This window comes from Notolabrus celidotus, chromosome 14 (genome assembly GCF_009762535.1).
Source record: "Notolabrus celidotus isolate fNotCel1 chromosome 14, fNotCel1.pri, whole genome shotgun sequence".
Classification (NCBI taxonomy): Eukaryota; Metazoa; Chordata; class Actinopteri; order Labriformes; family Labridae; genus Notolabrus; species Notolabrus celidotus.
In genome coordinates this window covers 7,632,441-7,660,082 of record NC_048285.1, presented here as the reverse complement: position 1 = coordinate 7,660,082, position 27,642 = coordinate 7,632,441, and the positions used below count along the sequence as shown (strand labels likewise).

At 40.0% G+C, this 27,642-nt stretch overlaps 3 protein-coding genes and 1 long non-coding RNA gene across 5 annotated transcripts; 3 read left to right on the top strand and 1 right to left on the bottom strand.

Annotated features, from left to right (window-relative positions):
* The first annotated feature begins 274 nt into the window (after nucleotides 1-274).
* LOC117825853 (apolipoprotein A-I-like) lies at nucleotides 275-2,517 on the top strand. 2 transcript variants are annotated; one of them, XM_034701811.1, is made up of 4 exons: nucleotides 275-418; nucleotides 1,027-1,078; nucleotides 1,226-1,367; nucleotides 1,543-2,517. In XM_034701811.1, exons 1-4 carry the CDS (start codon nucleotides 383-385, stop codon nucleotides 2,144-2,146), a joined length of 834 nt encoding a protein of 277 aa, XP_034557702.1. In that variant the 5' UTR covers nucleotides 275-382; the 3' UTR covers nucleotides 2,147-2,517. The 2 variants fall into 2 exon arrangements, with proteins under 2 accessions (XP_034557702.1, XP_034557703.1); XM_034701812.1 differs by lacking the exon at nucleotides 275-418 and adding an exon at nucleotides 889-907.
* A 2,816-nt stretch (nucleotides 2,518-5,333) lies between these two features.
* On the bottom strand, nucleotides 5,334-7,108 carry LOC117825854. The gene is made up of 2 exons (XR_004633922.1): nucleotides 7,040-7,108; nucleotides 5,334-6,730 (listed from the first exon to the last, which is right to left on the bottom strand). It is a non-coding gene; the product is annotated as an uncharacterized LOC117825854 (long non-coding RNA).
* On the top strand, nucleotides 5,904-10,622 carry LOC117825852 (T-box transcription factor TBX1-A). Its single transcript, XM_034701810.1, has 8 exons — nucleotides 5,904-6,265; nucleotides 6,380-6,554; nucleotides 6,651-6,752; nucleotides 6,954-7,125; nucleotides 7,264-7,419; nucleotides 7,532-7,599; nucleotides 9,784-9,893; nucleotides 10,180-10,622. The coding sequence occupies exons 1-8, from the start codon at nucleotides 6,259-6,261 to the stop codon at nucleotides 10,362-10,364; spliced, it is 975 nt and encodes a 324-aa protein (XP_034557701.1). The 5' UTR covers nucleotides 5,904-6,258; the 3' UTR covers nucleotides 10,365-10,622.
* A 2,411-nt stretch (nucleotides 10,623-13,033) lies between these two features.
* On the top strand, nucleotides 13,034-26,750 carry bace1 (beta-secretase 1). Its single transcript, XM_034701809.1, has 9 exons — nucleotides 13,034-13,904; nucleotides 18,073-18,161; nucleotides 19,943-20,159; nucleotides 20,869-21,006; nucleotides 21,095-21,229; nucleotides 21,338-21,439; nucleotides 22,204-22,353; nucleotides 24,863-25,034; nucleotides 25,192-26,750. Exons 1-9 carry the CDS (start codon nucleotides 13,587-13,589, stop codon nucleotides 25,428-25,430), a joined length of 1,560 nt encoding a protein of 519 aa, XP_034557700.1. The 5' UTR covers nucleotides 13,034-13,586; the 3' UTR covers nucleotides 25,431-26,750.
* The last annotated feature ends 892 nt before the right edge of the window (nucleotides 26,751-27,642 follow it).

Here is a 27,642-nt window from a genome sequence, read left to right as displayed (position 1 = left end):
TAGTTCTTTCTTCTGTGGTATTTATCAGCATTTGATGTTGTTACTCAACACGAAAGGTCTCTGCCAGATAGAAAAAAAAAATCCTTATCAAGCATAAAAAGTACAGAAAATGTACCCAGTGTTATGTCATGCTGTCCTAAAATGTGGTAAGTTTAAACATTTAATTTAATTCAACGATTCTACCTCAGTAAAAGTTACAGCACATGCATGATACAGATAATGTGTGTCTGAATGTTTGCTGACTGATCCCATCCCAGCAGGTGACCATTGAACTCACAATCCAGTCCCCATGATGAGGGCGATGGTTGGGGGTTGAGGTCCACCTCCACGGAGACACACTGCTGCGCCCCCGCCTCACTCTGGCACTATAAAAAGTCTGCTCATGCTCAAGTTTTCAGTCTCTTCCGAGCTCCACCAGGTAAGGTGAACAGCTGCAGTAGCTTCAACTGGAATTTGAGCTGTAGAGTAGTTAGAAGAAAAGAAAACCTATTTTCTCTCTTGATTAAATTGTGAGCTGATAACTTCACTTATAATGTATCTATTTGTAACTATGAAGTAATGATGTTTAGATTTCAGAGATTTTTAGCACTTACTCTAATTTCAAGAATTTAAATCTTAACTGCTTCTGGCTGAAGATTATCTTTCAGATCAGAGAGATGTTTTGTTAATTCTTTTACCGTGATTTACTTCAAGCCTGGATCAGGATTATGTAGCAGTCCAAAACTAATCTGCTTGAGCTGTCTCTCTAATTTGTAGCCATCCTTAATCTGGACAGATTACAGGTTCTTGTGAAAGGCAGTCACATGTAAAGCCAGAACTACTTTAGATAAATTAAAGGATGAGTGTTTAGCATTAGCGGTTTGCTTACATTCAAGCTTGGTTATCCAGCTGCCACATTGTGTTAGATGTACTGGATACCTATGTTTCCATTTTTATGGGAGTTTTGTAACTTCTGAGTGTAAATTGATGTTTTTTTTACATGCTTACCGAATAACTGAATAACTGTCTACCTTTTCTCCACTACAGACTGCCATCATGAAATTTGTGACTCTTGCTCTTGCCCTTCTGCTGGCCGTCGGTAAGCACTGAATGCACTGGTCCCAGCTTGTTTAGCTCAATTATTTAAGTTCATGAACATATTTCATATTTTACCATTTGGTGTTAGTTTTTTCTGCCTCTGTTCTTGCTTATTTCTCTTTCTTACATTTCATTTTCTGTCCTTCAGGCTCGCAGGCCGTCCCCCTGCAAGCTGATGCACCTGCACCATCAATGCTGGAGCATGCACGGGGTGTTCTAGATTTATACATGACTCAGGGGAAACAAAGTCTCCTCAATGCCATAAATCAGATTGAGGACGTCCCTGCCAGGTAAGGCCATATCATCCTTCCCAGTCAGTCCCTCTCTATGTCATTCACATATGCTTATTCAGTGGTTGATTTACTTTTCCTCATACAGTCACTTTGCACAGTTCTCTCGTCTTTTATTACTTGTTATTAACTTTGAGTTAACATGGTTTGCTCCCATGTTTCTTTTTCTTCCCAGGACTAGAATGACTGAAACTGTTGAGTCTGCATTCGTAAAGATCAAGGCAGCTCAGGGAGTTGTCGCCCCCATGACTGACACCGTTGTTGGTGGCGTCATGGCTGCCACAGATGAATTCCGTCAAAGAGTCAATACTGATGTTGAGGCCCTGAAAACGGAACTTGTGCCCCTTCGCGAAAATCTGAGGACTGTTGTCGAGAAACACATTGCTGAATACAAAGCAGCATACCTCCCCGTCCTGCAAGAATACATGGACAAGCACCCTACTGAATTTGCAGACTTGAAGACAAAGTTGGAGGACATCATGGGGCAGATGCAAGAAAAAGTGAAAGCCAATGTGGAGGAGACCAAGAGTGCCATGATCCCCATTGTGGAGACTGTGAGAGGAAAGGTTAGTGGCTGGTTGCTCCAGGTAAAAGAAATGGCTGATCCCTACGTTCAGGAATATAGGGAGAAGTTGAGGGAAACAGCCACACAGGTGCAAAACGTCACCCCTGAGGAAATAGCTGACCTGAACAAGAGGCTTGAACCACTGGCCAAGGAAGCCTCTGAAAAGGTCCAAACCATGGCTATGGAAATCTACAACACCTTTAACAAGGCTTAAATCCTCTCCACCCTGTTCCTGTACCTCACCTCACCTGTCCAAGATCCATTCCACCGTCCTCTCCATTCCAACTTTCCTCACAGATCCTCCCAAAATGAAGCCGAAGCCTAATCGATGCACTTCCTTGCAACAAAATGGCGGGACTCTTGCTCTCTCTCTACCAAGCAAACATCTCACATTGTTCACACATGTAGGCATACGCAGACACATACATGCTCACACATGCTTCAATCTTTGTATGCCAGGGCAACCTGCTTACATTTTGAGTAGGAAACGTATGTGAAATACCACCAAGTGCCTAAATCTCTGTGTAATGATGCTTGTCTGATGAAAAACAGATCAATAAACATCTGACTGTTAATACAACATAATCTCTGACTCTGGCTTGAAACTGTTCTGTTTATCACTTAGATTTTTCTGAACCTTTATTTTACCAGGACTAATAATAATAATAATAATAATAATAATAATAATAATAATAATAATAATAATAATAATACTTTATTTATATAGTACTTTTCAATACAAGTAACAAAGTGATTCATAGTGGGAAATAAAAACAAAAAGAAGTGCAAAGCAAAATGCAGCGCTAAAAATAAAATGTAATAAAAACTTTAAAAAATACAAACTTATAAAACAGGCCCCTAAAATCTGAGTTAAAATTTCATAAAATCACACAATAAAATCTTTCCTGTAAAAATGTGTCTTGAGTAATGACATAAAACACGGGACTGACTCTGCAAGTCTGATCTCCTCTGGCAGGCTGTTCCAGAGTGTAGGAGCTCTGACTGAAAAAGGCCTGTCTCCTTTAGTTTTCAGTCACTATTCACACTGACATCCAAACATTATTTTATGAAAGAGTCCTAGCCAAGACAACAGCAGTAAAAGTTTCCCACAAAAACCAAGACAAACAATAGACAATAACAAGTAACCATCACATCAACCAATAAATGATCAGCGTTCAGCAGTAAAACATGTGCATACACTGGCCAAACAATCCTTAAATCTAGTTTTAAAATCCTCCAGACTGATAAAATAATCCTGTTTTAGGCTACTTTGTAGCTCAGACTAAGATGAGGGAGTAAAAACATTAAAAGCACTTTTACCAAAGACAGAGTGAGTCAGAGGAATGACACACACAATGTGTCCATGAGTCTGAAGGTTACAGCCACTGACAGTTTGAGAGATTAGCAGAGAAAATGAATAAGACATTCCAATGCTCCACTCTTCTGTTATGTAAGGAAGACAAACCTACATTTTCATACAAGACACAGCTATGTGTGTGAAAACATAAACCAGAGGCAAATCGTAATGCAGCATGGGACACCGGGTCCAACATTTTCAGAGAGGCTGAGGATGCATGTATGTGAAGAATATCACCATAGTCGAGAGGTGATAATGGTTGATTGGATGAGTTTTCTTCTGAGCAACAAAAGAAACGCAACTTCACCCTCAGTTTTTTGTTTGACTCCTGGGGATGATTAAAAGATCTATTTTAAAAACCCTGGTATTTAAATGTTGGGGCCCATTCAAATCACCTCATCTGAAAAAATAAAGATCTGACAATCATATCTTGGCGGTCCTCTTAGACCTGAAGCACATCATCTTAGTCTTGTTGGCATGCCAACCATCCTTAGTTTAAACAGATTAGAGTGGATGACATTGAAAGCAGCTTGTAGGTTGTTAGTTGCATCTGATAGGGAAAACGATAAAGTCTATAAAATTAACTTCAGTGTAAAAATGAAACTTTGTAAGATGATAATTTTATATAAATTCATCCATCTATTATCTTGACCACTTATCCCGTTCGGGGTCACGAGAGGCTGGAGCCAATCCAAGCTGACCTTGGGTGGAAGGCAGGGTACATCCTCGACAGGTCGCCAACCCATCTCAGGGCAAACATGGAAAGACAGTCAACCATTCACGCACACACTCACACTTTAGAGTGACCAATTAACCTAGTGAGCATGCTTTTGGACTGTGGGATGGAGCCGGAGTACCCGGAGAGAACCCACGCATGCACGGGGAGAACATGCAAATTCCACACAGAAGGGCACCTGCCCAACCGGTGACTCAAACCAGGAATCTTCTTGCTGTAAGGCAACAGCACTACCAACTGCAGCCCCTTTACATCAATTATTGATATAAATAACAAATAAATTAGGACCTAGAATTTATGATATCATTTAAGACCTTCATTATAGAGGCTGCTGTACTGTGTTTTTTTTGTTGCCCAGACTGCAGGTCATTGAGAATGCCATGTTGAAATATATTTTGTTCACTGAGCCCTTCCACTGTCTTTGCTGGCTCTGAGAGCTTGGATATGGGCCTGTAATCGCTTGGACTTGAAGCATCTTCACCTTTTAATATTGGAGTATAATAAGCTGCCTTCTAGACCTCAGGTATCTGACTATGACTGCTAAAAATAGAAGTTAATGGCTCAGCAGTTATATATCAGCAGCAATTTGTAAGAAGTACGGCTGAATATCATGAGGACCGGCCAAAGCAAACAAGGCCATCAGTATAAAGACTAATCATTTCTGTATAATTTAGTTATTTTAAATGCTGAAAATCGCTGCTTGGGGGTAGGTGTCAGACGAAGTGATCAATTGCATACTGCCAAAACAGCTCCTTTTTACGTTTCCTTCAGGAGATATTCTCGATGAGTGATATTTTGAGAAAGCCAAATGAGATTTGGTGTTAAAAAAAGCATAATTTACATATGAACAGGACAAAATCATCAGAGATGATAAGTACTGTTTTGTCAGCAAGGGGCGCCAAAACTGACACAAACCAAAAGTTACTTACAGGAGCTTTAAAAATAACATTGTATGAATATAACAGAAAACCTTCAGCATTATTCAAGTGCTGTATCACACAGACAGCCCTTTGAAGAGGTCATTATTGATCACTAGGTCAGTTTGAGAGGAACAATATTAATACAATCAGTTCTACTTAAGAGGGACACCCAATAACATATGAGTTATTTCTGCCTGTGGTCATGAAAGCTGTGATTAATGACCTGAGCTGGTCTATTGACTCACTTAAGTTTTGGTGTTTTATAAGGGAAAAGTCCTTTGAAATCCCTCAGGCTAGATCACTTCAACACCGCCCCATCACAGAGCCGCAGGAGGCCAGACAGACACACAAAACACCACAACCAAACCACTAAACACCTTCACTCAGCTGTAATCACACAACTTTTAATTAGTCAAAACATATTTCATTTAAGGTTTACTTTGTATGTTCTGTAGAATGGTATGCACGTTTATCATAGGTGCATGTGACACGAAACTTAGTGTGGCACAACAGAGGCAGTATTTGGGAACTTAGAATAGTAAAAGGCGGAATATCTTATTGGAAATAAGTCCAGAACTATTGAACAGTGTGCTATAGTAAAGTTTATGAATATGTAAGAATGTTTCCATACGTATATAAACTAAACCAGATATATTAATTTCAGATGGTGGTGGGGGATAACTGACTAATCGGTATGGTGTTGAAACTCTGCTCCAACAATATTGCCTATGAATAATAAAAGGAGTTTGTTGCTGTCTTCATCTGTCCACACCCAGTAACACCGGGCTGATTAGGATGTTGTTAATGTCCTACTGGTTGGACAAGACAAGCTCCACTTAAGGCTTTAGGCTATAAGAAAGGAGAGGCAGGATTTCCCAATGCTTGAAAATTGATGCGTGTGTGAGTGTGTTTGCGTGTTTGCACATACTTGAATTCACAGTTCTTGGGGCAGCATGTGCGTCGGGCCTTGATTAGTGCATGTCAGTGGCACTGTGAGTATTGTAATGGATGAGGCAGGCATAGAGGTCCCCTGTGAGGGTCTTGTGGTGTATAAAAGAAGCTTGTTCCTGGACACAGGCAGCCACTTTTAGATTTTGGGTGTACATCTAATCCAGCATCTCGCACTGGAAGAGGAAGAAGATTTTTGCTTTTAGTTCTGTGTTGCAGAACATTTTTTTGGAGGGGGGATTTGGTCTGTTGTTGGGTTTGAAGATATGACAGAGGTTGCTACTTGTTGCCGGAAGAGACAGGGGTGAAGAGAAAAGTCCAAACGGCAAACTCGTTCTTATAGATTCTCTTGTAAACCTTCAATTATGGACGGTAATTTTTTTGTTTTATCATCAGAAATGGGAGCTCAGTGGAGTTGAAGACAAAATGGAAAACAAAACAAACCACTCATCACTCATTCCCTGTACTTTCTCTTCTTCTCTCTAGTTCCACAGCTGTCTCAGAACTGCGAACTGTCTCTGCCCTGCTGTGCAAACAGGGGGTTACTGTCCAGCGCCAAGGCCCCCCAAGTCTGTGAGGTCAGAGTTCAGCTGGAGATGCAAGCACTGTGGCAGCAGTTTGACCATCTGGGCACCGAGATGATTGTTACCAAAGCTGGCAGGTAACAATAACTCTATTTCCATTAACGTACACGTCTCAGCGCTTCCTCTCTTTCCACTGCCTCATCTTTGTGTGTTTCATTGTTCACATATTGCAGGAGGATGTTTCCTACATTCCAAGTGCAAATCTCTGGGATGGATCCTGCTGCTGAATACGTCCTCCTCATGGACTTTATTCCTGTTGATAATAAAAGATACAGGTCAGACATGTGTTTAGTGTATCCTAGAGATGTTCAATTTTCAACATACCATTATTTTAAAGCTTATTTATAATATTCTATATATTTCTTCTTTGTACTTGTTAATTGCAAACTTGGTATGTGCTTGTTGGCTGCAACAGAAAGCTTCATCACCACACTCCTGTTTTACGCATCTGTAACATGTACATATGTGTGCATTAGATATGCTTTCCACAGCTCATCCTGGTTGGTGGCAGGGCGAGCAGATGTTGTAGCCCCCAGCAGGATGCATTTCCATCCAGACTCACCTGCCTCCGGAGCCCAGTGGATGAAGCAGACTGTATCCTTTGACACTCTCAAGCTCACCAACAACCTGCTGGACGACAACGGACATGTAAGTCAGTGTCTCCTGTGTGACTCCTGCATGCTTCCACCTTTCAAAGCAGACGGAGCTCAGGACACACATTATTTTGATGTTCTTTTCTTTTCAAAATGTCTGGTTATATGTTTTCTTTTACTTCCTCCTTGCCAGATGATATTGAACTCCATGCATCGCTACCAGCCACGCTTCCATGTGGTATATGTGGATCCAGGTCCTAACAGCCACTTAAATGCATACAGGAACTTCTGCTCCTTTTCCTTCCCAGAGACACGCTTTATGGCTGTCACTGCCTATCAGAACCACAGAGTAGGAAACCCAAGATGACTTCAAACTAAATTTTACCCAGGTTAACATCAGTTTGATACTAGTGTTTGAAAGCATGCACTACCTATCATCCCTCTCCTCTTTTTTTGGTCAGATCACCAAACTGAAAATTGCTAGCAACCCATTTGCTAAAGGCTTCAGGACTACAGACCCTCAGGACCGGTGAGTGTCTATCAATTATACGAGGATGGAAGCAGAAAAGCACAAATACTCTGCTACTGCACTTAAGCAGAGTTTTTATTTATGTGTCGTTTACTTGTATAATCATTTTTCGGACAACTTTTAACGTCACCTCAATATGTTTACAATAAATATCTTTACCCTCTTATGTGTTCAGAGGAAACAGACAAAAGAAAAACCTCAACTCACATGAAGTTGTGATTTATGAGCATCTCTAGCAGCATTTTGTAAGCTCTTTACTTTTCTGTCTCTCCTTGGCATTCTGTAATCATATTTGCAAAACTAAAGGTTGTTGAAAATGAAGGAGGGCTTGTTTAGATTTTAAGTGGACAACCTCAGTGGCATATCATGTCTTCCAGCTACAGTTGACTCGCACTGTCCTGCTCTACTCTGGGAATCTGTGTTCAGCTCTGGAGTGACCCAGCACTTGGTACTTTGGTAATTATTGTGGTGATGTTAATTGTTGATGATGATAATGGAAGGTCTTAAATTGTTGGTTGTTTCATTATATATTTTCCTTATTTTATTTAAAAAAAAAAAAAATTCCTTACTTACTTTTGTGCATTGCCTTTACACTGCTTGGCAGTACCTGGACCCAAATTGACTTGAAGCACTTTGTTACTCTTACTGATCTTGTTTCCTCTTGTCTAGATCTTTGCTTTTGTTGTTCTTGTTCTCGTATGTACGTCGCTTTGGATAAAAGCGTCTGCTAAATGACATTGTAACATTGTAACCTGGGCAGTAGGTAGCCTGAGGATTACAGAGTTTCAGTAGTTTACAGCGTAGGGTTCATTCAAAAGTGAGGCAGAAGTAACAGGCTATTTTGAGCATCTTACGTCTAATTCCCTGCACTGTGGCGAATATTTATGAGACAAATTGATTGTGTAAAAGGAAATCATATAACTATTCTTACATAATAAACTGAAAATAAATACTACTACCTGCATTATCCTCACATTATAGTAAGCTATAATCTGTTCTTTTCCACGTGATCATTGAAAAACTGAAAAGCGTAATATAACTAATAAAAATCAAATGAGACAGATTTTTAAACTGAACCCTGTATAACAACTGAATATAAATCAGGTTGATTTAACCAGCTGGTAGGACACCTTCAAGGTTATTTTTCACATGTTTTCAATTGCAACAGCATCCAGAGGGCATTTTATGTTTTACAAAGGCGTCCAAGAGTGTAACATGGGGGCGCTAATTGCCTACTACATACTGCTTTTGAATTTAGTATGTAGTGAAAATTTGAGTAGACATCCGGGGAGTTTTGGCATACTGCAGATTTTGCTCTTGTTCACTTACTACTTACTACATACTGAATTCTGGCCAAATCAGTACGTACTGCTAGTATAGTAGGCAGTTTTGGAAACAGCCAATCTGTATCTTACAGGAGGAACTTAGCGCCATCGTGAGCCGTGTTGACAATGCTGGGACAGATTCAGTGCAGCGAGATGTTCACTTTTGACAGTCACTGTGCATTTCTTCCAGTAGAATTAACTCTTTGAAATGTCTTCATAATATATTGAGAAATGCAGTTACTTTTTTACTCATCATCCCTCAGAGGGCCACAATTTACTGTCATTAGGCAAATACCATTCAAAGCCTGCTCTTTTTCACTTTTGATGCACCTTTGAAGAAGTTGAATCAGCACTTCTACTTTTCTTGTCTTTCTTTATATAAGTATCTGCACTTCTACATGAGTGTGTGTACCTTTGCCTCCTCTGTCAGTCATTCAGTCAGGCCTGATTAAGAAACACATCTTTACCTGGAAAAATGAGTTATATCATGACAGGATCACAGTGTATCTCTATCAGTCCATGTTATCAGCTGGTACAAAGTGATAAGGCAGCAGAGTCAATGATACCTGATCGGTGACCTTTGTATGCAGAGATGGTTCACATTAGGCAGGTTGTTGGCCATGTATGATAAAATCTGGAGGGACATGATTGATGTGATTTATGGATGTTCAAGTCTGGATTTGTATGTACAGACACCACTATATGAGTATAAGTGACCATATATGGACTGTGTGTGTGTGTGTGTGTGTGTGTGTGTGTGTGTGTGTGTGTGTGTGTGTGTGTGTGTGTGTGTGTGTGTGTGTGTGTGTGTGTGTGTGTGTGTGTGTGCGTGCGTGTGTGTGTGTATGTGTGTTTGCAGGGTGAGTAATTCTGGACTCCTGGCAGTGTGGTGCCCACCAGAGGGCAGAGCTGAGCCCCTCAGTGCCAAACATGGCGAGCAGAGAAGAAAGGGGTCAGACACTTCAGACAGTGAGTTTTGAGTTTCAGTCTTAACACAGTTATACTTTTTCATTGTAATAAGAATCCACAGTTTACACACATGGATTGTTTAAAGCTATTTGATTTATTTTTTATTCCATTATTCCTCCTCTGTGCATATTTTTCTGAATTTTTTTAGGCATTTGCCAGCCAGACCCTTCAACTTAAAACACTCTTTACAGTTTCAAATCCAACTAGATTTGAAAAAAGAGGGCATATCGACCTAGCTCCAAGCGCTGATTATTCCCTCTCCATCTGTGTTCCCCTGCATCCTCAGGATTCCAGGACCCAGCTTTGTTGTTGGAGGAGCAGTGCGGACTGTTCCATCACTATAAAGACTCTGTGGGACTCACCATAGACAGGAAAGATGGGGAGAGTATGTTAGCACCCGCTTCTTTTCTCCCTATTTCTTCCTACTGGGACTGTCCAGGATCATCTCAGGAGAGAGGCGGTCTGTTATAGAGAAAGGATGTAAAAATGAACCCACTGCTTGCTCCCATGTTTGATGTAAAACCTTATTGTGTTCTTTATAATGAATGGGAATAGTTAGTCTCTTTCACAGAATTATTTTATCTGGATTGTGCAAATGTGTCTAATGTATAATGCAAACACATAAACTCAAAGCACATAGATCAGAATAGGGTCACAGTAAATGCAATATTTTCTCTGTGTATTTATAAAACTCCAGTGCATTTATCTGAAGCCCAGAAAAAAAAATTAAAGGCATGCTCTGAACTATTTGGGTCTGATTTTTTAAATGTATTTAAATTGTACTAACTGTCAATATAATTGAAATAATATACGCTTTCCCTTATTGGCTTCAAGGAAGTAGCAATGCCTACAAGATCTGCATAGCTATCAGGATCAAAACTACATTACCCAAAAAGCTACCTGTCTCAAGGATGTCTATGAGGAAGTAGTTATAGTCATGACACTACAGTGACTTTGCCTTCAAAGTAAAACACATAATCATACATATGTCGCAATATCTCTAAACTTCATATAATTATCATTATGGTTAAAATCTGCATCACAAGAAGGCGATGTGTTTCCAAGCAAATGATCTGGTTTTAGACATCTTCACTGCCATAGGACACCTGCTGCCATTTGATCACAAGAACATCCTCAATTCGTCTTACATTTATAATCTTTCTGCATGTGAAAGTTTATTACCTACCTGAGGGAACCTTTTTGGATCAAGCCTTGAAAAAACCTTCTGCAGTATTTGTTGGCATTATAATATGGGCTGCATGTGTACTTGTCAATGCCACCCCCATCTTCATCCCTATGACTACAATTCTTTCCATCTCACAAGGGCTGAGTAAAGTCATATTGAAGAGTGGAATATTTTGTCTTGTGCCACAGATGTATGATATGTTAAATGTACTGTTTATATAGCGTTTCCTCTAGTGTTCTGACGACTCAAAGCGCTTTTACATTACAAGTCACATTCAGACCATATTGATACACCATGGCAAAGTCTGCTTTGTAAAGAGTCCATCAAATTGAACTAATCCAACGGTTAATGGGTTCATGGGTTAAGTGAGTGCCCAATGACAAATCGCCATGTTGACTGCAGGCCTGGATCGAACCCCGGCCCATTGATCAAGAGACGACTGACTCTACAACTGAACCACAGTTCCCCCAACAAGGTAACAGTAGCAATAAGGGGGAAAAAATGTCAGTCTTCATCTCACAGTGACAATTAATTTGGGAACCACAAGATAAAATAATAGGATACAATATGAAACAATATGATATATTAAGATAGAAAATGATACGACACAAAACAGTACTAAAAGACACAATATAGCACGATGCAGTACAATAAGATACAAAATAACAGTGTGTGGTACTTCATTAAATAGCCATGATAACAATAATATGACAAAACAGCGATTCTGAAATAAATAAATTGCAAGACAATCAAATGATGATACAACCATAGACTGTATAAAACATTGATATATATCTGTGACGTCACCCACCTCTTTCTGAAGCGCTGATTTGAGGCAGATCGGCGGCGGCAGCCATATTGCTGCTATCGAGCGATTGTGACGTAAAGAGGCGGGCTTTGAGCCTCCTAGCCAACAGCTACAGTGTCTCGCCGGCCAATCAAGTCAGCTGTGCCTCTCATTGGAAGGATTTCTGCTGTAAAGATTGTCTTCTTTGAATTGGTGTGTATGTGGTTTCCAGTACTTCTGGAGCCTGCTTCAAGCGGATCCTTGATGAACTGCAGTTTTTAGCACTTCTGCATTGGACTCATATTCTAAGACAGGAGGTTGCCGCTTGGATATGCGATTTATCTGACTGAGTGAAAAGTACAAATGCTGAGGTAAAATGAATGATATAATGTCTTTAACACTAAGGAGTCATAAAGTGGTAATGTGGAGAGTTATATTGGATGGGAAGCGTCAAAATATTGATATTTTGTCCCACCCTTTGTTATAATCTTAATTTCCTTAATTCACTGATAGTTTGCCCAGTTAATGAGATGCCATTCTGCATGTTCTAAGTCAGGGGTGTCAAACATATGGCCCGCGGGCCAAAACCATCCCACCAGAGGTTCCAATCCGGCCCGCGGATGACTTGCCAAAATGAAAAAATTACAGAGAAGACATTAACTGCAATTTTCCAAATAAAAGTAAAAATAAAAGTAACTGCTATATCAGATTTGTTCTCCAGGGGTTGCATACAATCGATGTGCTGATGGAGCGCACTTGAACAACGCAGGTGAGTGGGAAACCTGTGTGCTTGTTGTGTTCGCAGCAGGTCTCAGGGCTTAAAGAATATAATATTCGGCCCCATGATTAGACTCATCGAGTGAAAAATACAATAGCTGTTTTAGTAAAAATATAGTTCATTAAATGTGAACATCTTCAGAATTTACTTGTACTTTGTACTTTGTACTTTGTACTTTGTACTAAAACTAAAAGAAAAATTTGTAGTTGCCCTTCTTTGTAGGTTGTTGTGAACCTTGTTTACTTGATTTTACTGAGCTCAATTTGGGCGGTATGTGGCCCCTGACCTGAAATTAGTTTGATACCCCTGTTCCAAGTTGTTTATTGCTCGTATTGCTTTTTTATTTTGAAAATACTAAGAGGAAGTCGGGTTGTTTTGTGCTTTACCTTGACGGTGGTGCTGCTCTTGCTCTCTCGCAGCTCTGGAGGATGCAGCGGGGTGGATGGAGGAGGAGGAGGAGGAGGTGAAAGACTGGAAGGCGGTGAACAGAATGAACGGGTCCGGAGAGGGGAAGGATGCGGATTACGATAGCCCGTCGGTCAAGGATGGTTTCGGTCTTTGGAAAGGAGGATTTGCGGAGAAAACGAGCCAGGCCTGCGGTTTGTTGATTTGCTGAGCGCAGAGAGGGAGCGTGTAGTTCACCCGTCGCCTCACATTATCTGTGACACCGAGGGCTGCCAGGGTTAATTGTCAGGGTGATTGCATGTCCAGTATGTACGTACATGTTGCTTTTTCCTAGTATTGACTGGTTTCTTCTTTAAGAAAACTGGAGAAAAACACAGTGACCCTGTCCCTCTTCATGTTTGTGCCATCATGGTTTTAGCCGTCATTTTGGCATCATCACCAGCTGATCTGTTCTCCTTTGCGACTGCAGACAGGATGTCAAACTGAACAAAGCGCCACAACTTACTCATTAAAATTGCAACTTTACTGAGTTTAAACATGGATGCGTCGACGCTACAGCCCTGCTGGCTGACGGCTCTATTCATATGGACGGTGTTGTGTCTGCTCAGCCACGGTCACTCCGCGCCGGACGCCTTGGGCCTGCCTCTAGCCATCCGCGTACCACTGCGGCAAGTCGCTCGCGTCAATTCGCCTCGTTCGCCTGCCGCTGCCGCCAACACGGGGATACGCGCTGTGCGCAAGCGGAGAGGAGCGGCAGCAGGCGGTGTAAGCTTCGTGGACATGATTGACAACCTGCGTGGAAAGTCAGGTCAGGGATACTACGTGGAAATGGCTGTGGGCTCTCCTCCGCAGAAGGTAAGGGGATGGGATTATTAAAGCCATACCTGTAAAGCTTCTTACAATATAGTCTTGCACTGTTTGGCCTATCACTCATATTCTCAATTTGGCCTACACCAAAACAAAAATAAGGATGACATTCAAAATATATGTAAGTATTATTCATTGTTCCCATGGAAAGAATATGAGTCTGCAAAACTGCAGTTTTCATATTTTGTCTTTCCTGTTTAGTTGAATTTAATTTGCTGTAATGTTGCATCCAATATCAGTTTATTTTGTTTCATTTACTATTCATTTAAAAGGACCATGTATATTAATTAACACTTCTGTAAATATGCTAGAATTAGCCAAAAGGCTACTTTACATCTGCAGTCCCTTGCCAGATGTTAAAAAGGCTCCCTAAAAAATCAAAATTAAACAAAAACAAAAAATTAATATCAAATCAAAATAAGAAGGGAGAGGAGAAACCAAAACACGAACAAACAAACAAAAAAGAAAGAAAAAGAAAAAAAGAAAAGGAAAGTACAAATAGCACCATACGATTAAAATGACTAAAAGCTACATAAGGACATGATAGGACCATCTTTGAGATGGTCAATGGTAAAAAAAAATAAAAGTTATAATAATAACAATTCAAAATTGTCACATTATTAACATTGAAGTTGTAGACTTCTATTTGTTTTGAACAAACGTATTAATGTGTCTCTCCATGCTTCTCCCACTCTATTCAAACAAAAGACAAGTTATAATAACTGTGATAACAAAAGAATCAAATGACACTCACAAACACACACTGAGGTCTACATGTAGTACAGTAGGAGGTGGTGCCATTATAAACTTATGACACAACTTGATGACGGATGTACAGTTCCTCCTTTCAAGTGTAAATATCCTCTTGCTTTTATCCACAAGTAATTTAAGATATTTGATTTTGTGTAGAGGTTTGGAAGCAAAATAAAAACATAAAATACACTGTTAATACTGCTGCTGGCCCTGCAATGACAGATGGCCTGTGTGTGTACGTGCAAGTTTGTGAAAGTGAGCAAAAGCACTGAATGAGATGGATAATGGAACCATTAATTCTGCAGAGTGAGGAGTGCCAGCTGGGTGCAGCTGCGGTGTACAGGCTGGCACACAGAGGGCGACGGATAGAGGGAGGGAGAGAAAGTGATGAGATGGTAAAAAAGGAGATGAAGGAGCAGGCGAAGGTGATAGAGAGAGGGAAACAGGAAGATAAATGAATGGGAGGGAAGATGAGAGAAAGAGCGTGAATGAAAAGAGTTTCAATGAAAAGGAGAGATGGACTTGAAAGGACACAGAGAAGAAAAGACAAGGACGGGATGGAGAGCCATAGGTGGAGGTACTGCTCTGCAACAGTGACTGTCAGCCAAAAGCACACTGTTGCGATATCTGAATTGAGCATCCACCAACAAGTGGCTGGGCTTCCATAGCTGCCAGCTATTACTCATCCTGCTGGAGTGTCCACAGTCTTGGCCCGGGTGTCATAGGAAATGTTTTAATTTAGCACATCATCATATCAGACATATTGCTGTGAGAAATACACACTTCCCTTCATTAACTCCTGAGTGAGATGAAAAAACATTATTTACTCCTGTGTTATTGCAAAGGTACTCTGAGAAAGAAATCTAGTTTCTTCAAAAAATAACTTTTAGATTAATTCATATTATCATAAAACCGTATAGTGAGGACCACCCTCTGTATCACGCATGTGCTGCAGACAGTGGAATCTATGGAGCCCTCTCTGCAGGGCAAACTATGATGTATACAAGCGGCAACTATCTAAAAATATGAGTCCAATGAGGAAGAGGTAAAAACTGCAGTTCATCAAGGATCCGCTTGAGGCTGGCTCTGGAAGTACCGGAAACCACGTAATTACCAAATCAAAAAAGACAATCTTTACAGCAGAAAGAAGCATGTTTACAGCCTGGTACAAAAGACAAGTGTAGTCTGGATAGCTCATTTCTCGAGGTAATTTCAAAGATATTTAGATTATGAGTTTTCCATAATGAGAGGCACAGCTGACTTTATTGACAGGCGGGAACACTGTAGCTTTTGCCGAGGAGGCTCAAAGTCTGCCTTTTTACCTCATACTAGTTGGACAGCAGCAATATGGTGAACGCCAACGATTGGCCTCAAAACAGATGGGTGACGTCATGAATACTACGTCCATTATTTATACAGTCTATGGTCGTATGACATGACAACACATTCTTCTCTGCATAATTTGCTCTCTAAGAGACGTTTTCAAATCTGCATATGGGAAATCTATGCGCTGATAGCGATATATCTCTGAGAGTCTTATATTGTCAGAATGTTTTGCACATAGTGTGAAGCCAAATATGAACATATTCTTAAAGGTATTAAAGAATTAAACTTCTGGCATTGATCAGATATGATCAGACGATATTAATGGGTGTATGTATATATGCTGTAATTAAAGAGAATGTAAGAGAGCCTGTATCCTGTTTCAAAGAGTCTGTAAGTGTCTCATTTATTACTACGACCACTTTAGATAACCGTAACCATAACCGCACACTTATAAAGCATTTACTCTCCCTTTATATAAGAAATCTTATATCAAAGGATCTTCATGTATTCAAGCCTTTGAAGCCTGTATATTTAATTCTCATCCTTTACATAAAATGAATAAAGAGACTCTGCAATTCAGTGTACAACGAGGATATATGGTCCTGAACTCAAATGATTCAACTTGTAAAGGTGAATCAAGGTGTTTCATTTCCCTTGAGATGTTAAGCAGATGACCTTGAGTCATTTACAGTAACTTTCAGATATGTTGCGCTCTGTTCTGGTAACTACGAGCTGATTTCTCTTCCATAGAAGAGGGGGGAGGGCAAATATAATGGCTGGAACAGACGGGCGCTCTGCCAGGGAGGACAGGAAGGGAGAGGGAGAGGGAGACGGAGAGGGAGAGGGAGAGGGAGAGGGAGAGACATGAGGGAGAGACATGAGGTCTCAGTGTGTCAGGATGCAGCCTTTCGGGTTTGTGTACCAAAGAGACATCCAACCTGAGCAGTCAGCACATCTCCCTGTACAGAGTGTCTGAACAGGCAGCAGAGGAGTTTGTAGACAGTGAATGCAGGCATGCTTGTATGGAACAGATGGATGCATGTGTGCGGGTATCAAACTGTGAGGTGGACAGAGTCAGTATTTATTCTGGGCTTTCAGGCCCAGCCCTTGAGACAGCACCACTTCTCGGGGTATTTTAAGAGCCAATACATTATTGAACAGCTTGCTGTGGCTCTATGGCTGCATGTCTGTTCATCTGTTTGGCTGTTTGTGGACCGCACTGTCCATCTATATTCTCTGCACAGCGTTCACCCCACTTTCAATAAGTAATATATTACACTATGTGCTTAAACTTGAGCGAAACAAAGGAATCTGTAGGTGTCATCCTGGATAACCAGCTACCAGAACACTAGCACACATTAGCCATCAGGATGACTCAGTTAGCAGTAAGATGACTGAAACAACATGCATGGTGTGTATGAAAGCAGCAGTGCATCAGAGAAGATACTATAAATTGTGTCTACGATCTATGACAAAGAGCAGTTTATATACAGTATGTCAAAAGTATAGTGTACAAGGTTTAATGTGACGCAGGTATAGGAGGGTTTTGTACGTCTCCATTCACACTTTCGGTAACTGTTTTGACTGATTGCACATAATATGATACCCACATTGATGCAGACAGAAGAGGGGGGGTGAAAGAGAAAGAGAGTGAAAGAGAGAGAGAGAGTTGAATGAGCAACCTGAGAGGAGTGGAGAGTTAGAGTGGAGACAGAGAGGGGACGGAGAAGGGCGTTCAGGGCAACAGGAAGCAGCACAGGACACGACAAGGAAAGAGAAATTGATACAGAAGAAAGTAAATCTGTGAGGTGAGGCTTACAACTAAAAAACTGCCTGTTGTACATATTTTTTAAAAAGTTAGGATATCAATATCAAAAACAAAACATAGATATGTATTCAGAAATGGCTGTGTATGTTTTAAAGGTAGAGATGTAATGATTAAACTTTGCCCTGCTGAGAGTTACTACAATCAATTTCACAATAAAACCCAAGCTTCACTTCTACACACCCACTGATTCTTATTAAACGCACAAGTATATATTTAATAAACCTCTCTCTCCTCTCTTTGTCCCTTTAGTTGAACATCCTGGTGGACACAGGAAGCAGTAACTTTGCAGTTGGAGCAGCTGCTCATCCTTTCCTGCGGAGATACTACCATCGTTCACTGTGAGTACTCTATCTGTAAGATATACAACACATTGTGTACTCTTTAAAAACATCAGAAACTAGAGAGGAACTTCTATGAGGTGCAAATTTGCAGGTGCAGACACTCTACAGTATGTGTGCATGAATATCACCTTTGCCATAAGAATAAGCTGTACATTTATTTAGTATCTCTAAATCTGAAATATTTTCACATAAATTAAAATAAGATGTAAATTCAAACTGAAATGTCCTGAAGTTCCTTTATTCTGATTTCTGAGCAGATTTCTGAACGTTTTAACGAATCAAATATCACAATGAATGATGGAGTTCAAATCCCTCTCTCTTTTGATTCTTATCTGAGGATTTCACTGAGACTTGACTGTGAGGAGTGTGATTTTTTTCACCTCGTGCCTCCCCGTCATCTCTCCCTTGCCACTGTGGTGAAGCTCTTGGCTTTCTCTTGTGGCTTTGTCTGTGTCTGACACAGTCCATGTTCTGTTATTACACATATTGAGACTTTTAAACGTAAACTAAGAATGTATTCATTCAGTCTGGCTTTTATGTAGATTTTAACAATTTTATTACTTACTTTTTACGATTATATTGATTTTGATGTTGTTTTATTATTTTATTACATTTTTTTTTAAGTTATATTTTTGGGGCTTTATTTTATAGTGGAGAGGGCAGTGGATAGTGGAGGAAACTGGGAGAGAGTGGGGGAGTTACATGTGGGAGGGAGGCCGCAGGCTGGATTCCAACCCGGGCCACCCGCTACATGGGCGCCCAACTTAATCATTAGGCCATGTCTGTGCCCTATTTGATTAATTTTAACTATTTATTTTATTTTTATTTATTTAGTAATTTATTTTTGTATTTATCTACTGAGTTTTATTGATATTTTTAGCCTTCATTTTATTTTCAACTCTTATCCTTACCCTTTTTAATTTATTTATTTTAACTATCTATATTCTTAATATTAGTTTGATGCTTTAACCTTTTTTAATTAAATATATGTTATTGTTGTTGGTGTGCAACAATCCATTTTTTTTTTTTTTTATATGTCTTGCCATTATTTTGTTTCTGGTTCCTTCATGTTTTCAATCACTGTGAAGCACTTTGGGTTGCATTTGACTTGTATTAAAGGTGTGATATAAATAAAGCTTCATTGATTAATTGATGATAAAAATGCTGCCCGGAACAGGTACGGCTGGTAGTGCATCATACCACACAGACTTTGGGCGTTGTTTTTAATTCTTGGTGAGGTGACAGTGACGAGGATGCACCTTATGCAATGAGAACTCAATGTTACACTTGTATATCAAGTCATTCCTGTTATTATCATGTATTTACACAGACTATCCTGTATGGTTAAGGAACTGAGTAAACATGGATAAACATGAGAGCGAGTGTGGACTCTTTAATTTCCTCATCTCACCTTCTGAAAGGGAGCAGGCTTCGCTAACTTTAAGCTCTTTAATTCACTCTTTGACTAAACTTGAGTGGCACGTCTCCATTCATATTTCACATAATGAGACTTTTTGAATGTGAAACACAGAGAAAAACTTCATAGGGCTCATATATTCATAATAGATCATCAGTCCAATGCTTAGATGAAAATAATATAATGAACACGGTACATCACAATCACAAATGTATTGTTTTTTTGTTCATTGGATGAATATGTAATAGCTTTTCTTTGAGACGGATATATCTGTCTACATGGCAGCTCCTCTTTTTTATCCTCTATTTCCTAACTTATCTTCTTTTGTCTCAATCTCTCTCACATGAACATCCACCCACAGCTCTGGCTCGTACCGTGACCAGGGCAGGAGCGTGTATGTTCCCTACACCCAGGGCCGCTGGGAGGGGGAGCTGGGCACCGACCTGGTCTCTGTGCCGCATGGGCCTAACGCCACACTACGAGCTAACATCGCTGCTATCACCCAGTCTGACCGCTTCTTCATCAATGGATCAAACTGGGAGGGAATACTGGGACTGGCCTACGCTGATATAGCTCGGGTGAGAGTCATGGGTAACAGGGTGACTTAAAACCTGGAAAGATCTGCCAACTCATGGTTTCAGATACACAGTGTGACTGGGCATGGGTTAGTTTTTACGATGGATTGTGTAGTGCTAGATGGTTCAGGCATCTGGTCAGGATGCCTCCTGGAGGTCCCCCTTGGCAGGTGTTTCGGGCGTGTCCGTCTGGGAGGAGGCCACGGGGAAGACCCAGGACATGCTGGCGAGATAATATCTCTCAGCTGGCCTGGGAACGCAATGTATCAAAGTAAAAAAAACACATTATTTAAATGTTATTTGCAGTATTTATTTTCATATACATACAGAAATAGAACATTATATTTAAACATGTTTATAAATATCAACGAGAATTTAACTGTGGTATAAATGCTAAGATATTCCCGATCCCGCCTCAGGATCAGTTACATGACACCCTCCATTTTTATTACACGACAGTCTCAGGCATCGCCATCTTCGCAGTCCCACTTCAGCTTTAAATCAAAAATGCTTTAAACCACTTCTTAAATAAATGATTGGAATAATATCAGTGGAAAGACAGAGAGGGAAACAGAGAAGGGACGAAATTCGATCAGTTTCCTGGAAATTAAAATCTGAAAGCTAAAAACAGACGCTTGGTTCCGTCATTCAGAGGTAATGCTATCCAATTCACTGCAACTCTGATTCGGTCTCTCTTTCTCTCTCTCTACAGCCTGACGAGACATTGGAACCTTTCTTTGACTCTTTGGTTCGTCAGACTTCTGTCGCCAACCTCTTCTCCCTCCAGTTGTGTGGAGCTGGCTTCACCCAAAACTACTCCTTGGGCAGTGCGACTGTCGGCGGCAGCATGGTGAGGCACATCATAACACAGACTCAAACACAATGCTTCCAGTATTCTTCAAACTTGTACTGGGCTTCATTTATACCTGTACTCTTAGATCATTGGAGGAGTGGATCCATCGCTGTACGTGGAAGAGCTTTGGTACACTCCCATCCGCAGGGAGTGGTACTATGAGGTAATTATCGTACGTATTGAGGTGAATGGACTGGACCTCAACATGGACTGTAAGGAGGTAAGATGTGACAGATCATTTGATGGCTGCAAACCTAAGAAATATGACAGAATGGAACTAAAAGCTGTGTTAAGCTTTGTGAGTGTGATGATCATCCGTCTTTTACAGTACAACTATGATAAGAGCATCGTGGACAGCGGCACCACCAACCTTCGGCTGCCCAGAAAAGTCTTCCAGGCTGCAGTCAAGGCTATTGAGGCAGCTTCTTCGGTCAGTCAGACTTCCTTAGTGTTCTGTATAAAACTCTTTCTATGTATTTCTTTTGGTTTTTCTTCTACATACAGAAGGCACTACTCCTCACCCTCCCACAAACTTCTCCTGTGTCTCTGTGGTTTTCTTATTCTGCTTGATCTGTATCCTCTGACAGTCCAGTCACTACATTGCAGATGAGAAAAGATGTGGATTTAAAAAAATCTGGGTTACCTAAGTGAGTCACTGTGTGCTTTTTGCCCTGGGGTTTGCCTTGCAGGTTACACTCAGGGCTCTCTGCTTTATTGTGCTAAATTATTGGGGCTGTATCATGGATTTTTAAAGACTGCGTTCATTCCATAGACTGTATAAATAATGGACGTAGTATCCGTGACGTCACCCAATCGTCGGTGGGAGCCATATTGAAAATGTTGAGCTCAACCTAACTGCTGTTTAGCGAGTGTGACGTAAAGAGGCGGGCTTTGAGCCTCCTAGCCAACAGCTACAATGTTCCCGCCTGTCAATCAAGTCAGCTGTGCCTCTCCTAATGGAAAATGGAAAGTAATTTCAAAGTACAGAGATTACAAGAGAGGCTCTCATGTATTTCACCTGATCAACTATGACAAAGATGTGTTTCAAAGTTGTATAAGAACATGTTTCTGAAGTCACTCGAATGAATCCTCTTCACCTACTGGATTATTTCCAGCCTCCTCGTATGACTCTTATTTGGAACGAGTTGGTCTGAGGAAAGGAAAAAGATAAGTCACTTTGGCCCTGTTTTTCAGACGGAGCAGTTTCCCTCTGGCTTCTGGCTCGGGGAGCAGCTCGTATGTTGGCAGGCCGGCACAACACCTTGGAACATCTTCCCGGTCATATCGCTCTACCTGATGAGTGAAAACCACAACCAGTCCTTCAGAATCTCCATCCTACCGCAGGTAATTCACCGTACCTGCAACATTTCATAAGGCTTGATTTAAATGATGATTTCAGGTGATGGATCAACTTTATGAGGACACTTGTTGTACAGAGCCATACAAAGTAACTTCACCTCAGCCTGGTAGTCTGTCCAAATGATCGATATCTCATATTTCTCACTTTGCCTGGACTCCTGATGGGAACAAGAAATCTCTACTCAGTGCAAGCGACCTGTTGAATGCTCTCAAAAGCCTGTCATACACTTTGATATTTACTGAGGAGGCCTTTCAATAAGTTGGTTATTTCTATGAGTGGTGTACATCCTTTTTAATTCAGAGGTCCAAGGTGATTTCGCTGACTGCCTGTAATCCTGAATAAATGCAGAGTTTTCATTTCCTGTGCCCCCTCACAGGAAGTGCGGTCACAATTCCAGTCACTCTGTCTTTCTGCGATACTCTTTCAAACACTCCTCAATACAGATGAAGGTTCTGGCAAGGCCCCACGAGAAAAGAAATAATGACCACATTTCAAAGCAAATAACCTTTGAATATATTTTCTAAAGCCTTTCATAACGCTCTGAAAAGTCCATACACCATTTTGATTCAGAGACCTTGATGCTTTTAGAATGAATAAGATTTGAGTGTGAGGATTTGAAAAGAGGTTTAGCCGTGTAAACCTGTGGGAGGCTCGCGCCCTTGGTGCTGATGGCAGAATTAAATGCTCGAGAAAAGATTTCAGATTCTATCCACTCACCTTTTTAAAATGAAATAGTCACTAAAACTCTCAAACACTGTTTACAAAGAATGCTGACCCTAAACTTGAAAAGAAAATCAAAGATGGAATTACTGATGAACCACAGACAAACACTTGAGGCTGACTTTGGGTCTCTAATCTCTATTTAAGAATATACTCTCAATTTTTAATTTGCTTTTATTTCTTTTGGTTCTCTCACATTGTGCCGTAAACAAGTAGTGTAAAGAAACCTTAATGTGCCTCAGTTTGTTGATAAATACATAGAGAGCACTTTATAAACTGAGTGGTGCATTTCAAATGTAATACACAAAAACACAGCAGTGCCCTCTGGTGGACAGATTCAGAAATTATATCACCTTCTGTACATTACCTTCAGACCATTGCTTGCTGCTATTTCACTCCATTAATCCGCCAACATCAACAACCACATGCTGCACTGAGCATACCTTGCTTTATCATCAACTTAAATAACCAGAACCATAAATTACTTGTATTTAATTCATCATTTAAGATATGTTCACTAAAGTTATACAGTATATGAGTTGACATTCTTTCACATGCCGTGGACTGTATCTGAAGATGGGACACGTCGTCACCTCCTCTTGTTGTGCAAAGAAAGAGAGCCAAAGTACTCCCCCCCACCCCACCACTCCATCACTCCACCCTTAATCCCCTGACAGACGCTGACATCTTGCACATTTGAAGCCAGAGTATGAGAAGGGATCAGCTCACAGAGCATTGTTCATGTCCTGCACATTCTTTCGACCATAACTCCCATTTAACTTACCAGTGACACAAGAAAGACCCCCTAGGTGGATATAGTCTACAGTCTGACAGATTCCTGCATCAATGACTGTCATTTAAGTCGTCTTCTGCTTTTCTAATCAGCTGCACACAGCACCACGGAGGGCTTATTTGTCAACAGAGATGTCAATCATGGCATTAAACACCATTTTTTAGCATCAAATTAGCAGTTGAAATAAATTAGATATGAATAATTAAATAAGATGGAAAGGTATTTGCACATTGATTAGCATGATAAGAACTAATTTGAATAAAAGTAAAAATGTTTCAGAGTGTGTATTTGATTTTTAAGTTTGACCCACGTCCTATCTGACAACATGGAGGAGGTGGGGTTAATGACCATTTCTGCATTCAGTCAGTATGAGGAGCTTTAAATGTTTTGACTTCTCTTTTGGTGAATGGTAATTTCGTCAGTCTGTAGCTGTGTCCTTGTTCAAGGTTAGGGCTCAAAAAATCACATTTGCTGTTCCTGCTTTTTAATATGCACAACATAGTGCCACACCTGATGCAAAGCAACAATCTAATATAGTTAGCATTACGTAACTTGACTACTATCCCCAACATTTTAAACATAGATTCAAGTTTTTGATGTGTCTTGTTTTGGTATCAATCGATGTTTTCCACTGAGTTGAAACAAAATGTTTATAGTGAACATTGTTCTTTTCGGTCACTTGATAGTCTGTCACACATTTGAATTGATGTGCAAAGAATCACAGGATATGTTGGACCATGAAAGATGCACCTACTGTATGTATGGCATGCATGAGTAAAAGAAGCAATGCTAGTGAAGCTACGCCTCAAAATATAGAATACCGACCTGAACATAACAAAAGAGAAAGCATTCTCTTTAATAGAGAGTATGACTCAAAAAGGAAAGAAGATTTGACAGCGGTAACTATACTGTTTGTTTTGTTCTAATCTTGACTCGCCTTTCAAACTTTCCCTTCTTCTCCTTAATTGTCATTTATACAGCAATACCTACGACCAGTAGAGGATGTGGCCTCTGCCCAGGAGGACTGCTATAAGTTTGCCGTGTCCCAGTCCAGCACTGGTACAGTGATGGGTGCGGTCATCATGGAGGGCTTCTATGTGGTTTTCGACCGGGAAAAGAAACGTATCGGCTTTGCTGTTAGCAAGTGTCATGGTGAGGAGGAGAGGGTCGAAAAAGAATAATGGACATAGAAAGAGATTTTAGGGACTTACTAAAATGAAAGGAAATGTTTGCTACAACAGGATTTCTCAAATACATCTCTCTACTGCTGTGCTTTCAAACAATGACGATCCTCTTCTCCCATCTGCAGTTCACGATGAGTTCCGCTCAGCCCGAGTGGAAGGCCCGTTCCATGGTGTTGACCTGGAGGACTGCGGCTACAACATCCCTCAGACGGATGAGTCCACTCTTATGACCATCGCCTACATCATGGCAGGGATCTGCGCTCTCTTTATGCTGCCGCTTTGTCTCATGGTGTGCCAGTGGCGCTTCGCCCGCTGTCTCCACCCGCATGGGGACTTTGCTGACGACATATCCCTCCTGAAGTGAAGGAAGGAAAAAGGGACTGAAGAGACTTTTATTAAAAACGCAGGGTAGAGAAGGAATTTGGTAAAAGGGATGCTTATTGTTACAAATGTTGGTGCTGTTGAAACAGAGCTTTGAAAATTTTATTCAGGAGTTTAATATATACGAGTATAACAGTACGTTTACACAGTGAACAGTGCTGCCCTGAGATTGCAGAGCACTGATGTAATCTTCAGCCGTTACTAACCTGAGGGATAGAGAAAGTTGTTGTCATCAGCGTCAACTTTAAGCTTGTTTAAGCTACCGTTGCAGATCAGCAGGGCGAGAGAGACAGAGATGGGAAAAACATGAGAAAGAAAATCTGCTCTTCTTATAAATAGTGTATAAATAGACCACAGAGACGGTGGTTTCAAAGATTCGTCTCTCAACATTACAGAGTTCTATAACATGAATTAAAAAAAAGAAAGCAGACATTTAAAAATGTTGCTAAATTAAGAATTCACAACATGGATGTCATTTAAAGCTGGGGATCTATGATATAGTCAGGCATGGTTTGTTATGGTATGATTTGACTCTATGAGTGTATGATAATATGTGTGTTTAGATCTACTGTTTGTGGCTTATATGAATGAATGTTGACGTGTGAGCATGCCTGTATGTGTGCACAGCTGTTCTGTAAGTGAAGAGTATACAGAGAGATTCAATGAAGATGGTACTACTGAGAATTAACAGCATCTATTAAATTACACTATTTTGCAAATGCCAGCAACTAATTCTGCAATGCAAACCAAGCATAAAAAGGCTGATTTGATGAAAAATACAACTGTAACAGCATTTACTGCAGAAACTCAGTTTGCTTAGTGTTGAACTGAAACTACTGAACACAGTTAATATCAGATGTCACTTTCTTCTCTTATATTTATAGCCTGAATATAACTATTGTACACACAATTTGTGCATTCCAGATCCTCTATTTGTGCAGGCACATACACACACACAAAAACACACACATACACAGAGACACAGCCATACACATTGCTTTTTTTTACCGCTGCACCATTTGATGATTTGCACATGTCACACAGTACATGTAAACAAACTCAGACTTGATAGGGCTTCTTTTGCAAACAGCCTAACTCACCACATTTTTAATGGGGACCATATATGCTTGGACAAGGAAACCAGCCAAAAGTACGTATACACTCAAGAACGCTATGTATGTCAACAAGGGACTGTTTGTATTGTCCTTCAGCAAGTTGTAAATAGATAAACTCAAAACTGTATATTTATCTGTCAGGCGCTGGCAGCACTGTTGAACCAATAAAGTACTTACTGTAACTGTAACCTGATGTGATTTTCATTTTTTCAAACCAAACATTGTTCGATCTAAACTGACACACAGGCAACACAGCAAATACTTAAGATGTGCCTTTTCAGTTTAAACTGTGAAAGTTTCCACATAAACTAATTCATCTTGTGAAATAATTTTAAAGAAGGCAAACTGAAAATGAGCACCGCCTTTTCAAATGTCGATCCTTTGTCCCAGCACAAGTGGTTGTTGGCTAATTGTTGTGGCTGGCATTATCTGTAAAAGGATGCATCATTAAACCAGTTAAATTCATTATTAATTCAGATATTTGCATATTAGGCTATGCCATAGTTTTGATCAGATATTTTGTATTTGCCTTCACTTTAGAAACAAAATAAAAAAGGACAACAAAAACAACAAAAAAAACAGTGTTGGCACTACTTGTAGTAAATAGTCTGTAGTAACAGTTTTACTGTAGCTGAATGAAGATTGTCCTCTTGCATTTCAAGTAAAAAATGTGTAATGTTTTTATTTAACATTTTATTTATTTCAAATATATTCATACTAATACAAATTGATGATGATACTACTACTACTACTACTACTACTACTGCTGCTACTACTGCTGCTAATAATAATAATAAAAATAATAATAATAATAATAATTAAAATGTATTTATATAGCACTTAAAAACAGGATTACAAAGTGCTTTACAAAATATAGGGGCAATAAAAGAGACGTCAGGACAATGACTGAAATTTTGAGAATGACATAATTGGGAAGGGAATAAACAATTAAAACGACAATTATAATAATAATAATAATAATAATAATAATAATAATAATAAAAACAATACAAAAAGGCTAAAAACCACCAACATATATAAGGAAATAAAGCAATAAATCATGATAAATTAGAAGAATAA